This window comes from Phodopus roborovskii, unplaced genomic scaffold, assembly GCF_943737965.1.
Source record: "Phodopus roborovskii unplaced genomic scaffold, PHOROB, whole genome shotgun sequence".
NCBI classification, from domain to species: Eukaryota; Metazoa; Chordata; class Mammalia; order Rodentia; family Cricetidae; genus Phodopus; species Phodopus roborovskii.
Window position 1 is genome coordinate 587,937 of NW_026126637.1, and position 15,820 is coordinate 603,756.

The following is a 15,820-nucleotide window of genomic DNA, read 5'->3' on the forward strand; positions in this document are numbered from 1 at the left end:
GTAACTCAGTTCTAATAGGTCTTAATAATAAAAGCCCGGAGTCACATATAGGGGAAAATGCTGAGAGACCAGAAAGAAGGATCAAGCCAAAGCCACTTTTACCACTCTAGCTTCCCTGCAGAAAAGAACTAATTCCTGTTTTCCTCTCTCCGGCAGCCATCTCACTGCCTGTCTGCCTGCATAGACCAGAAGGCCTCTATGGTTAGCTTGTGGCAAGCTCCACTTTCTGATCTTCAGATACACTTTATTTGTACAAACAAGATTTCACCACACTTTATAAATTCAAAAGCCACCATCATCTCTGACTTCCAAACAGACATTCTAGCCTATGCATCAATTTCTGCTCTGTTATGTGACTGACATTCTTGTTTTGTCTACTCAAAGGACTTCTCAACCCTCTTTATCTTCATTCATGCCTGAAAACCCCACCAACCAACATTTTATGTGGCAACTCCTTGAATTATATTAGCCTCCAATTAAAACTTATCAGTTCACTCACCATTGGCTTAAACGCCTGGTATGCAATGTGTTTGAACATTTTGAGCATTTTCAATTCCAGATGAGTTAAAGGAGTGCCATTTAATGGATCTATAATGCCTGAAATTTCTCCTGGTCACTTTTGGTTCCCTGATTTTCACTGCAGTCAACAGACTGTTTTTCTCAATTTCTTTCACTCCCATCAGGATTCAAGAACAATCATTTTGTTTTCACTAACATGATTTGAAAAAAGGACTTGTGTTAGAAGCCTGATTACCTGATTATAGCAAGCCTGGTTCCATGCAGGAGGCTAGGGTTGGAGTGTGTTATTTTTGGCTGGGTTCTACTGGAGGTGATCTCTGTACTGTAAGCACTCTCTGTACTGTAGGCAACTCCTGAACCACAGTCTGATGGGAGATGTCATTCTGTAAATATGTTTCTGTTATTGGTTAATGAATAAAGCACTGTTGGCCAATAGGGAAGCAAGATAGGCAGGACTAGGAGACAAGGAGGTTTTGAAAAGAGGTAGGAGGAGGGTCAACATGTAAGACCAAAAGAACAGAAGTTCAGGCCCTCTCTCCAGTAAGATGAGACCATGTAGAAATACTTAGAATAATAGAAACGTGTTAATATTTAAGACAGAGCTAGCCAATAAGAAACTAGTAACTGGCCAACAGCATTATATCTAATACAGCATCTCTGTGTGTTATTTTGGGCTGGCATGGATGAGGGACCAGGCTGGCGGATACCTGCTCATAACAACAGTCAGGGAGTAAAATACCATGGACCAAGGTCATATCACATCAAAGATCTACCATGAGTGGTGACATGCACCTGTGAATGATAAGACTAAATTAAAAATTCCATACATGTGAGAAGGTCAGAGAAATTTTAATGGACCTTTTCATTTTTTTGTATTTTGCTACCAGGTGCTAGTTTATATTCTTATATTAGGTATGTGGATATACACAGAAAAAAATATGACATGGATATTGGCTTCTGGACGATCCATGTCTTGAGACCTGAGCTAGGGTTATGGAACCTAGTCCTGTGCATCAACAGGATGTACAGCATATTTGTCTAACTCTATAGTATCACAGACAACATGTTTAAATGTTACCTTGATCACTCATTTCTGGAACTCTTTTTTCATATTCATTCTCTCATAGAAAAACGTGAATACTCATTATAAATGTGTGTGTGTGTGTGTGTGTGTGTGTGTGTGTGTGTGTGTGTGTGTGATGCAGGTCTAAATTCAAATTTTAAGATTATATTTTGTTTGACCCTACTAATTTCACATCCTTGACAAGATAATGTTTCATATTTTTATTTCCTAAGAACCAAATCACTTACCCTACTAATGTCCCAAACTGTCTGGAAAACAGACATCTTCTGCATTGTGATACAGATTAATTGGTTGTCTCAAGAATATTGCCTAGATGAAATACTTATACATATGATTCAGAGAGTAGTAAATACCACTTTGTATGGATCATTAAAAATTTAGCTATTTTCTTGGAATCACAGCAGTAATTGATTTGAGGATCTGTGAAAGTTTGAGATTTGTCTTTATCTAGTCAATAGATATTGACAGAAAAGTTAATATTCCAAGAAAAATGATGTTGTTGTGTAACTTCGCACTAACACAGTAGGGCCATTCTGAGATATTCTGATACCTGTCACTATTTTTAATGTCAATGGCAAGAAACGCTTTAAATGTATGCAAAGTTACATATCCTCTAGGTTAGAAACTCTAGCAAAAACTGGTTTCTATCAGTAATAATAGTAGGTCAGTCTTATACTTTTCCTTGAATGATGATGCCTATTTCTTTTCTTTGTGTAGGATACCATCTTCCACCCAGTGATGTTGTTGACACAATAGGAAAAACAATAAATATCTTTTTATAGGACATAAACATGCAAGAGAAGGTTATGAAAAATTATAAAGTATAAACACCTAACACATATTCTTAACAGTATTTCTGAACTGAGTACTCCTCTTATAAATAGAATTCTTTTTCAAACACAGTATCAAAGTTCAGTGAGATGTGGCCCCTTATATTTCCTCAAGAAAAAACCCAATGACACAGGTGTTATTTGGCCTGGATGGAGCAACTTGATACTGCTCTAATAAAATATTATGAGGAGCATATTGATCAGGAAGAAAATGCAAAAATCTGTGATGCTTTGCATAAGATAGGCAAATGGCCTCCTTCATAATATTTTATTGAACTAGACAAGTCAACTAAACTAAAGTCCATACACAAAAAGAAATGAATTACACACACCAGATTAGATTATGGGATTTTTATACACCTTTTCTAGAAAAGCAGAATTGCAATGCAGTGGAGTCACATCTCATAATGAGAGGGCAAATAGTAGGAAAACACATAGAAATAATGGATTTGATCTTGATCAGGCACCAACTAGGGTTATTCAAAAGAGCAATAAAGCTTTGTAAAAATGAGGAGACTGTATAAAATGCTAGAAAGATAGATACAAGAAGAAGAATTCTCTGGGTGGCTCTGGACTCAGGGGATGTTCTTGTGGAAGTATGAGTTATATGAATATGTTGAACCCTTTGCTTGTGTCTATAAAGAATGACTACCATTGAGCCACTGGAGAATGCCATAAGCACAGAAAACAAGACTTCTGGAAACATCAATAATCCTGCATAGAGTAAATCTACAAGTTTATATCTACCCAGAGTTGAACAAAATTCAAAATCTCGTTTTACTGTCACATTATTGCCAATATTTTTTATATGAACATACACAGGGAAAATAAAGTTTATCATCATATATGTGACCCATCCAAGAGAAATGGAGAGGTTAACGAATTTTGGAGCTTTTACTTTCATATCTTTCCAACATGAGTTTCCAGGACTAATTGTGGTGGCCTGGTAGGCACTCAAGATGCAGGTGGTGCTTATGGACAAACTTCTGCCAACTCTTTGAATATAAAGAACAAGTTTACAGCCAAAATCATTGAAGAACTGTTTTAACCCAAAAGTTACCATTGTTTGTGGTACTCCTTCAGAGAGAATAATCAAGGAGTTAGCAACGGTCAGATGTGTGAGAATCAAATCTGTAGGCTTCAGTTTCCTTTGATTGTAGTAATAAAGTAGATAGCAGGAAAGAAGGGATAAATTTCTCACAATTCCAAACATAGTCTGTGATAAGAATACTATTCCTATTGCATAATTCTTTGACTCCATTCTGCTACTTGGCAGATCCTCCTTTAATAGCAGCAAAAAAAATTCTCCCTGAGAAAAGTGATGAATTTGAATGCTCTGTATTCTTGGCTGTTCATGTCCAAGAATCACTTGAGTTTGAGATTTCAATCTCAGTGTGTGCAACCTAGTAAAATTCTGTGTCAAATAAAATTAATTTTAACACAGTTAACTTTCATTGAGTTTATGGCAATCTTAAAACATACATACTCACACACATATACATATACATATATATGTATAAACGTACATACATATATATACATATATATATACATATATATCTATATCAAGAAAATTCTCACTCTATATGGTTGTAAATTCTGGATTAACAATAGGGTATCATTATTCAGGGAGATGCAGTGAACAGTGAATGCAAATGGAAAGAACACTCAATATCACATTTTTAGCATAAACTGCAATTTTCCACTCACCATCTTCACAGGAGGCAAGATCCATTCTGAATATACTTTTCATCTGAATTTTAATAATAAATAAAAACTTCTTTAATAAATTGAATATTACTTTATTCATACACCATTTTTATCTTCTATTAAACAATGTTTCAAATGACCAATTACAAAACACTGTTTTGAGTGCTGACCTATTCTCTTTTCTTTCTCTCTCTCTTTCTCTTATTTTATCACACACATATAAACATACCCCACCAATAATTATTTTTAAAACTAATGTAATGATAACAATTGAACTGTCAGATTTATTGAATGTGTGTGAAGGTCCACTAGTGTCTCTAGAAGATAAATGTAAGAGAGCCAAACAATTTCATCAGGATTCTAATCATAAAACAAATATGAATGTTAATGATGAAGCTAGTACATTTTCATTGTGATGCACTCTGAATTTTTGTCTACCTTTATGATGTATTTTAAACTTCATGATATTCTGGACCCCATTGGATAAAGAAATAAGTACAAGGATACAGGAGTGACTGAAAGCACATCATGCTTGGCACTTGTGTGGAAGCTTGGCTTTCTAAGATAAATACACACACACACACACACACAATCACACATACACACAAACACACACACACACACACACACACACACACACACACACACACACACACAGGGAAATGGTTCTAACCACTCAATCATACCAAACCAGTATGTACAGGATAATAAATAATGCTCAATCAATGGAACTTGATGAGAGCTGTAAGGTATTCAGAAACACATGGAAATAAAGTACACAGGAAGAATACACTTGGTATTTGAGAACTGAATAGAAGGCTCTTGATAAACATTCAGTGTAGAGAAGGAATAGATACTTTACATGTCCTTTGGGTATATGTTATATGGTTTCTAGTTTTGTATATTTATGGAGTTTCTGTGTGCATGAATATGAGTGCCTATGTCAATATTTGTTTCCTATGCTTTTTGTTTGGCTCTTTTTCCTGTATTTGTTTTGTCTTACTGTGGTTTGTTTTCATATTATGTTTTTATTTTAAGATGTCCTTTGTTATCCTAATGAAAGACTGGGGATTTGGGTGGGTGGTATGGTGAAGAATGTTAAAGTAATTGGGGAAAGGGAAAGCAGAATCACTATATTGCTTTTAAAAATCCATTTTCTCTTTGTATTTAAATGGAAATGGAAAAGAGCTAAACCTACCACATCTTTATCACTCTGAGACATATGGACCATGCTTATTTCCCAGCCCCTAGTTACTCTCCTAATTTTCACTGAGTGACATTACTTTTCAGAGCCATTGGTCTTGAACAATTGTCTGCACTCTGACCACATCAATTGAAACTAGAATTGTCATTATGAGTCCTTATTAAAATGTTCATTGTCTTAAGAGGATTCCTGAGAACAGTTTCTCTCTATGATTCATCAATGTGATGGGGATAGTTCTTTCTGATTCAGAAAAATGGATGAAAAAATTATAAGGCAGTGATTTCCTTTGGATGAGAGTGGTGATTTGAAATGTTTATGAACTGTTTTCATTTCATGTTGGTATGTTAAACATTTTAGTCTCAAAGAAATTATGTGGACAAATCTAAAATATTATATACTGTATCCACATTAACCTTAATAATATAAAATCAAGAAATAGATATTTTAAGAGACAAAATAAAGGAATCTTTCTCGAATTAAATTTAAAACTTAAAAGAGAAGTGGCAATCTATTAATCACTGTTATAGTCCTCTTCCTTTTGCACCTTCTGTAATTTGGATAAAAGTTAAATGTAGAAAATGCCCTTAATTTCACTAGCAAGATAAAAATCTTAGAAGATGCTTCATAAATGTCTGTCTAAATTCCTAATGCATTGTGGAGACTTGACAAACATGAGCATCTCCCAGCTTCAGGAATGATAGTCATGTAAGTTTATGTTCAATATTGTAATGCAATACATATCTTCAGTCAGTCTGTGCAGATAGAACTCTGAATAATTACTTTAATTCTGAAGAACCTTCAAATCATAATGTACAGTGATTTGGAGCACTCATCAAGGGTCACCCTCTGGGATGATTTTATGGTATTATTTTGTCTATATCAGAGATTGGAACTAGATTAGGAAGAATTTTCTGTTTAGTAATTCAGCTTATACCCAAGAAAATTTTCCTCTCATTTACCTGAAATTTCACCACATCTATTCAGTATCCCTTTTGCAGACATTAGTACTTACTCAGAGTTTCTTCAGAGTATTCCTAAAGCTCTCAGAGTGAATTGCAAAAACACACCAAATGCTAGTATCTGAAGGGCAGTGAGGTCAGAGTAGACATCTGACATTATACACGAAAGAGAAGTTGGAGAAGGAAGCTTCTCAGTCTTTATATAAAGGTCTAATGCCCTGTGACCTCATCTCCCCTCAGGACTGCAATGTCAATTTTAAATGAAGTAGTAATGTGAGGAAAGAAATTTTCTAAATTGTTCTGCAGGTGGTAATTACCAAGCCTCTTATGAATTTCTTATGGATGCCTCAAAGAGTATAAGTACTTGAAGAAGCACTTACTTTTTCATTATCCACGGAGGCAAATATCACTTTATGGAGAAGTTAGACAAACAATTTGCACAGATCTATGTGTCTCACTAGACTCTAGTTAACCATGAAAATCTATGCCAAATAAAGTTAATTAATAATTTTATCATTGTTAACTCATTCCATTTTAGAGTACTTTGAAGCATAGTGGAGACTGTAATGAATTCAGAGATCATTAAAGAAGTACCTGTAAATGAAATGATATCACAATGTACACTAAAACTCATGGAAAATTAATTGAATGCAAATTAACTGGAAAATTATGATATAGAAATATGCTAGGAAAATTAATTATATCAACCAAGTAATGATCTGAATTCAAATCAAAGGAGCATCACAGATACTCATTTATTGAAACACAAGTGCTTTATGTGTCAAATGTTAAATCCCATTCTTTTCATTAAATGTCATATAAGTCAGTGCTATGTTCTAAATCTAACAGCCTTGAATGGATAGCCAAATATTCTAGTTTTTTTTTTTGAAAATAAGGAATAATTCACTGTTAAGCAATTAACATGGACCCAGAAAACTTGAATGTTTAGGCTCAAAAGAAGCTGTTATCAGTGGTTTTAGTAGAAACTGCAGCCCCAAAAGTGGGACAAGTTGCAACACTAAGTTAGGCCTACAAGCACATGGGAAATTGCATCTCATGGTGCCTTCACCAGAACCTGAAGATACTGATGTGTCTCAGGATAAGGTTACAGGCATGTGGGGAATTTCCTAACTTGAGATGAAAGATGAAGACTCAAGAAGGAAGCTTGAACTGGTGCAAGACAGTATCTACCATTCAGAGAAAAATCAAAGAATGTGACAGGTTCTAAGTATCAGTCCCAAAGAGGGAAAATCTGAAATCTCTGAAAATGCAGTCCTTTTGTAAACAATTACAAGGTCTGCTACATTAAAAGAAGAACTTGGATTTTGTTTCCAACTACTGAAATATAAAGAATGAAATCTTCACACATATTAATACCAGATGCAAAAGTCCAATCATAGAAACAACAAGCAAAAACAGGAGTTTTACATTTTTTTTATTTTATTTTACATCCCAACCCAGTTGTTCCTCCCACTCTGACTCACATCACCTCAGCTCTGCTGCAGCCCACTCTTCCCTCTTCATGGATAAGCACTCTCATGAGGAGACAACATAGTCTGGCACAATAGTTTAGAGCAGGTCCAGGCCCCTCTCCCATGCTTTAAGACCATGGGGAGTGGACTCCACCAAGCTAGTTTATGTACTGGGATTACATCATGGTCCTACAGCCACTGAACATGGCATCCTACACTAAGAAATTGGCTCCAAATAGCAAGTTCATATATCAGGTTTGTATTGAGGTCCTCTGATAGTCCAAGCTTCACAGCTGTCTCCCATATAGAGAGCCTAGTAGTCCATTCCCCTGGAATCTCTACAGTTGTAGATATAGAGTTCTTGAGTTTCCTAAAGTTTGATTCAGTTGTCTCTGTAGATTTCTCCATTATGATCTTGACCTCCCTTGCTCATATCTTCCCTCCTCCCTCCCTTTGACTAGATTCCCAGAGCTCAGCATGGTTCTTGGTTGTGCAACTTTGCATCTAGTTCCATCAACTGCTAGATGAGGGCTCTACAATGATAGTTGGGGCATTGATCAATCAGATTGCAGGGGTAGGTAGGCCAGTCCAGACATCCTCTATACTACTGCTGGGAGTCGTAGCTGGAGGCTCCTTGGAGATTCTTGGATGTTACCCTAGCACCAGGTTTCTCCCTAAGCTCATAGTGGCTCCCTCTATCAAGATATTTCTTTCATTGTTCTTCCCATGCATCCCTCTCCACCTCAGCCATCTCCTTCTCATTCCCTCTTTGCTCCTTCTTACCATCCCACCCCCAGTTTGCTCCATATTTCTCATCTAATTTCCTTTCCTAAAGGTTTTCCTTGTTACTTACCTTCTTTGGAGATGTGGACTATAGTCTGGTTATTCTTTGCTTTACATCTACTATCCGTAACTTGAGTGAATACATATTGTGTTTGTCTTTCTGAGTCTAGGTTACCTCACTCAGGATGATGTTTTCTATTTCCAATCCTTTGAATGAAAATTTCATGAGGTCATCATTTTTAATGGCTGAGTAGTACTCCACTGTTTAGATATATGACATTTTCTTTGAACATTCTTCTGTTCAGGGGCATCTAGTTTATTTCCAGGTTTTGGCCATTATGAATAATGCTGCTATGAACATTCATGAGCAAATGTCCTTGTGGTATGATTGAGCATCCTTTGAGTAAATGCCCAAGAGTGGTATTGCTGAGTCCTCAGGTAGATTGATTCACAATTTTCTTACAAACTGAGATACTGATTTCCAAAATGGCTGTACAAGTTTGCACTCTCACTATCTATGGAGGAGTGTTCCCTTGACTCACATCCTCTCCAACATAAGACTGAAAAAAACAGATTTAAAAAATAAACATATCTATGTTTAAGAAACTAAAACAAGACATGAATATACTTTCAGAGAAAATGTCAAAGAGCTGAAACAAATAAGAAAGCTAATTCAACATATGATGATTAAATTCAACAAGGTAATTGCTTTAAAAAAAACCACCAAAGTGAAATGATTATGGAAATAAAATTTTTCATAAGTCCAAATTAAAGCCCAGTAAACAGATTCACAACAAAATGGATTGATCATGAGGAAAAAGGAGTCTTGGGCTGGAAAACACGTTAGAAAAAAAGTGGATCAGTCTAGTGGCTGTGAACTCCTCCTTGTTCAGGTAAGCTGTCTCTGTGTGCTTCTGCCGCATGGTCTTGTCCTCTCCATCTGCTTCTGGGTTCTAGTTCGACTCAGTGTTTATGTATGGGTGTTTGCTCCTATTTTCAACAGGCATTAGTTGAGGGCTCCATGGAGAAGTTAGTTGTTGATCTCACTCTCCGGGAAGGGCATTTATGATAGCCTTTCCACGGAAGCTGAGATTGTTAGTTGGGAGCAGTCTTGTAGTTCTCTCGACCTTTCTTTGTGTTCAATTTTATCTTCAAACCCATATTGGCTCCCTCTTTTATGTTCTCTCTCTCAGAGTACAAGCTAATCCTACAAGCTAATTCAAAACAGCTGGACAAAACAGCCCTACAGATTACAGCCAGGATATCTGAATCTTCTTCGAATCCCCCCAAGACAGCAGGAAATAGTCTGGAAAGAACAACGCCCAAATTCCCAAATATTGTGTATAAATGTTTGTTTTCATTTAATTGGACTTTGTTATATAAAATTAAATAAAATAAAAAAAGAAAAAAAGTGGATCATTCAGAAAAGGTTAATGAAGAACGTTACTAAAATATGAATGGGATATAGGAGGACTCAGGATAGCCATCAAAAGACTAATCTCCAAATTCCTGGAAATGAGGGAGAATAGTACATAAAGTTATTGAAAATATTATTAATGAAACTACAGAAGAAAAATCCTCACATTTAAAGATAAATAGGCATGAGGTCAAATCTAAGTGAACGAGAAATGCTTTAGCATATGAACACCTCGTTCCTAGGTGAAATATTTGAATGATGAAATCTCAATGGAGGGAATACATTAATAAGTCAACTTGTGAGAGCTTATACCTCACTTGAAGCCCTCTATGTAAATCCTGTGTGCATATGAATGTAATCACTTCACTTCCTATTCTGGTGAGCATAAGCCAACTTTTTCCTCTTTTTTGCATGCTCCTTCTTGAAGCGTTAGGTTTAATACACAATTTCTTATATAAGTGGGGTTGGTCATGATATTTTATAATAACAACAGAAAGTAACTAACATACACTACTCATGCTTTCCTTCCCAAATTACTCTATTTTACTGTAATCACTTTTCCTCAATCCCTCTTTTACTCACATTAGGCCATGATCCATTGCCGTTACTCACATGGTTACAATGGCATTTACCCATGCACAAACACACAACAAACTTGGTGATTTTATATATGGAACCAAACTGATGGCACTATATAAAGAAATTCTGTAAACATACTGTGAATGAACAGCTATCAGTAAGAACAGGGTAATTCTTTGGAGGGGGGACCCAAAAATAATTTATTTTGCCCATTTCATTTTCTCTGAATTTATTATTATTTCCTATTTTACATATTGATTCCAGTTCCCCCTCCCAGACTTCCATGCCCCCGATGCTCCCTCCCATCCCATTCCCCACCCACACCACAGAGAGGGTGATGCCTTCCAAGAGATCATCAAAATTTTCAAGTCATTTGGAGTAGGATCTAGACCCTTCCTCCTGTCTCTACATTAAGGGAGTATCCCTCTATGGGGAATGTGTTCCCAAAGTCCTTTCATGCACCAGGAATACATCCTGGTTCTACTATCAGTGGTCTTGTAGACTGTCCAGGCCTACTAATCGAGACCCATGTTGGGGGGGGGGGGGTCTGTATCAATCCAATGCTGGTTTTCCAAATATCAGCCTGGGGATTCATGAGCTCCCGCTTGTTCAGGTCAGCTGTCTCTATGGGCTTCTCCAGCCTGGTCTTGACCCTTTGCTCACCACTTCTCCATCTCTACAACTGGAGTTCAAGAGTTCAGCTCAGTGTACTGCTGTGGGTGTCTGCTTCTGCTTCAATCAGCTACTGGATGAAGGCTCCATGATAGCATATTAGGTAGTATCAATCTCATCATCTGGGAAGGGCATTTAAGGTAGCCTCTCCACTATTTCTTAGATTGTTAGATGAGGTCATCCTTGTGGGTCTCTGGACATTTCCCTAATGCCAAATTTCTCTATAAACCTATAACGGTTCCCTCTATTGTGGTACATCGTTTCTTGCTGTCCTATATTCTTTCTCTAACTCAATCTTCCTGCTCCCCATGTCCTCCTTTCCCCTATTTTCTCTTTTTACTAACTCCCTCTCCCCCATTCCAATTTTCTCAGAAGACTTTGTTCCTTTCTTCTTCTGTGAGGGATCTTGTATGTCTCCCTTATGGTCTTCCTTGTATCCTATTTTTTCTGGCAGTGTGGATTATAGGCTGGTGATGCTTTGCTCTATGCCTAAAATCCAAATATGAGTGAGTACACACGTTTTCTTTTTGTTACTCGGTTACCTCACTCAGGATGGTTTATTCTTGTTCCACCCATTTGCCTGGGAATTTCATGATTCCATTGGGTTTTTGTTGTTATTGTTGTTGTTGTTTTGCTTTCCTATGAGTAGTAGTCCATTGTGTAAATGTACCACATCTTCTTTATCCATTTTTCAGTTGAGGGGCATCCAAGTTGCTTCCAGGTTCTTGCCATTACAAATAATGCTGCAGTGAACATAGTTGAACAGATGTCTTTGTTGTATGAATGTGCATCTTTTGAGTATATGCCTAAGAGTGGAATTGCTGAATATTCTGGTAGACGGATTCCCATTTTCCTGAAGAAATGCCATAGTGATCTCCAAAGTGGCTGTATGTGTTTGCACTCTCAGCAGGAGTGATCCCCTCTTTCCACATCCTCTCCAGCATAAGCAGGACAGTAACACTTTAAGCACACTGACATTCCCCTTCTCCTAAGAATTTTCAAATGTGAACGTACTTCATGTAGTAAATGGAAGAAATGTGTACCTCCTCCCTGCCCATACTACTGTTATATATTCTGACTTGAACATGTCTTGTGTATGCTGTCCCAAAATAGCTATGAGTTCAAATTTATGACCGCAAAGTACTTGAGATATAAAATATGGAAACAAATAAATACTTATTTGGAAGTTTCATCTCAACTGTGTAAGCTTCCTACTGCTACAAGGTGCTATGGTCTCTACTGGAGGAAAACAGTAATCAATTTCACCCAGCGATAAATAGAGAGAACTACATAAAGAACTGTCCTGGCAAGGTAGGCTTACCTATAAAGCAGTGGAAGAAAAATGGCATAAGTAACCAACCACATTATGATAGTGTACATGATAGCACCATGTAATGAAGTGTCCATAACTAAAATAGTTAATGTGTCTAAGAACATGTGGCTATCCTGGCTTTTTGCTATAATGGAAAGTATATCACTCCTCTATGAAATGGTCTTACAGATAAAACAATGCATAACATTATTAAATTGATATTTTATATATAATTATCAATAAATAAAATGATAAAATAATAATTTACTATACTGATACATTTGCAGACATGGGTATCTGAGGTTATATATATATATATATATATATATATATATCATTACAATATTACAATTTACAAAATTATTATAGGATTATTTCCTTTTGATATTTCTTATACAGAAAAAGCAAAATCTTGAAATAATGGAGTCATGTCTCATCACTAAGGGGCATAAAGTAGGAAAACACATGGAAATGATGGTTGTGATATTAATTAGCCACAAATTGGAATCATGGGCAAGAGCCATGTAGCCCTGTAAAATGGAGGAGACGGTATAAAAAGGTAGAAAGGTGCAAACCAAGACAAGGATGTTCTGTGTGGCTCTGGATTCGGGGGAAATTCTAGTGGAGGCGTGAGTGTTGAGGATGTATTTAATCCTTTTCTTGTGTCTATAAAGTATGACAATCATGGAGATGCTGGAACATACAATAAGTATAGAAAATAATACTTCAGGGAACACACAAAATGCTGTGTACAATGAATCTACTATTTTGTCATGACTGAGAGAGTGACACAATTCAAAATATGTCTTTTTTGTCTTATTTTCACCATTTCTTTGGGTAGATGTATACATGGGTAAAACAATATTTACTGTCATGTACAGGATCCAAAAAAATGAAATGGAGAGGTGAATATATTTTGGTAATTTAATTTTAAGATCTTTGTAATAGGGGACACTAGGGCAGATGGCAATGGCCTGGAAGACACTTAAGAGGCAGGTTGTAGCGATGGACATGTTCCTACCAAGTCTATAAATATATAAAATAAGTTTGCATTCAACATCACTGAAGAACCTTTTCCACTCAAAAGCTCTCATTATCTGGGGCACTCCTCTAGAAAGAATGATTAAGGAATTTGCTGTGAACACGTGTGTAAGAATTAAGTCTACAGTCTTTAATGTCTGTTCGCTGTAGTAAATTAGTAGATAGTGAAAAAGAAAAGATACGTTTCCCAGAATTCCTAATGTACTCTGAAGTGAGATTACTGTTCCTATAGCCAAGTTTCTGGAGTCCATTCTGTCAGGCAGCAGTTTTTACTTTAAAATTATACTAACAATTATGTCTCTGGGCCAAATTATGCACTGAAAATACCTATCCTGTTATGCATGTGAAGAATAATCATTTGAGTTCATATTGCAAAGACAGAGTGTGTTAATTAACAAGACTGTCTGAAAACAAGTAGTTTGCAATCAGTAATAACTCTCAATGATCGTTGAAGTTTATAATTGTCCATATTTATGGAGTGAATTTCTAGTAAATCTTTACATTTCTTAAAGTCTTCAGCATTTAAAATAAGACCATATTTCAATGAAGAAGCAATCACCAGTTGAATGCAATTGGAAAGAATGTTCACATCCACATTCTAGAATGAACTGTTCTTTATACAATACATTGCTGGAAAGGAGACAAAAGTTTGCAGCTTCAATGGGAAGGAGCTGCATGATATATTCATCCAGAATTTAAACTAAAAAATGTACATTTTACCTCATTGAAGTGAAAATTTCTATGTTCTTATATGAGAAAATATTTATAAAATAGCAGAAACCAATCTTATAGTTCAAATGATAAGTTAGATAAGGTTAAGAAATACAGCACATCATATTTCACACACACACGTACACAATTCACTATGAGATATTGTGGGGAAAACAGAAAAAAAAAGTATGTATCCTGTTTGGTGAATTCATATGAAATGTACAACAACCACACCAATGAGGAAAAACCAGGGGAAGGATGTCCATTTTTCTAAATAGGTCCATTGTTAAATGTCAAATATAGGAGCAGAAATGTAAATGAAAACAAGCATGAAACACCAGCCCTTGGTAAGAATAATAATAAGGTAGGTATATGACACACTGTCAACAGTAATTCCTACTGACTCAAAAGTTTTACTGAAGCATACATTGTGTCTACTTGTTCAGTTTCACTCCTGTGGAAATGTCTTCAAAGATAAATTTTAAAATAAATGTGTAAGAAATTGCTTCTAACCAAGGACCCCCCCAGTGCATTCTTTAAGAATTAATTCTTTCAGTTAAGCATGGTGTTGTGCACATTTAATTCTTCCACCCAGAAAATAGAGATAGGCAAAACATTGTGAGTTCAAGGCCATGATCATCTACATAGTTAATTCCAGGACAGCCAGAATTACATAGACCATGAATCAAAACGAACAATAAGGAATATATTATTTTTGCTGATATTCATAGTGCTGTCCTCTGTATCAGTATAAATAGATAAGGACTGCACTAACAAAGAGTAAATGCATAAAAAAATTTTAAAAAGTTCATTTGATATATATCCCTTGAGGCAATTTTTAGTGCAGGTCAGCAGTAATCCAGCCTCTTACAATTTAGCACAGATATGAACCCATGATCCCAAAGTCCTATTCTGCCAAGAACTCAACAGGATTGTATGACTGATGTGATGAATTATGAGTATAAAAATTATACTTTTATAGTGTTATATCTATTTCATAAATCATAGAACTGCAAACAGGGTTTTACTCTGTAATCTAGGCTGGCCTGAAACTTCCTATAACTTCTCCTTGGTATATTCATCCAAGCATCTGTTTCTTGGTGTATGTTACATACTAAGTAGATTTTTTACTTGTGAATTCAAGTGCATTAGACATTGTGTGTTCTATGTCTTTCTTTTGTACAAAACAAAATCTAATTACCTTTCACAACAACAGGAAGTGATTTTGTTGTAAAGGTTGCTGACATATAATTGATATGAAGTGTGTCCTCTGGAAGATGAAAGCCTTAGTATTATAGGTCCATATAATGATCCAAGGCAACCCACCCAATATTAAATTGATGAATATTACAACTTACTCATGATACACATTGAAAACTATCCTGAAACTTTGTTGCAATTTATGATAATTTAGTTGTTATTTTAGATCAGGAAATCATACCAACAATAATATTTTTGAGAATATATGGGATCCTATAGAGAATAGTTTTAAAAACAGTACACTTAGCAACATACTCTGATCAGTCA

General features: G+C 35.9%; 1 protein-coding gene across 1 annotated transcript; it reads right to left on the bottom strand.

The window, feature by feature from the left end:
- Positions 1-12,967: 12,967 nt before the first annotated feature.
- Positions 12,968-13,833, bottom strand: LOC127239104 (vomeronasal type-1 receptor 4-like). The gene is given in 2 exon segments (XM_051207893.1): positions 12,968-13,006; positions 13,009-13,833. Coding segments are annotated over 2 exon segments (864 nt in total).
- Positions 13,834-15,820: the final 1,987 nt, after the last annotated feature.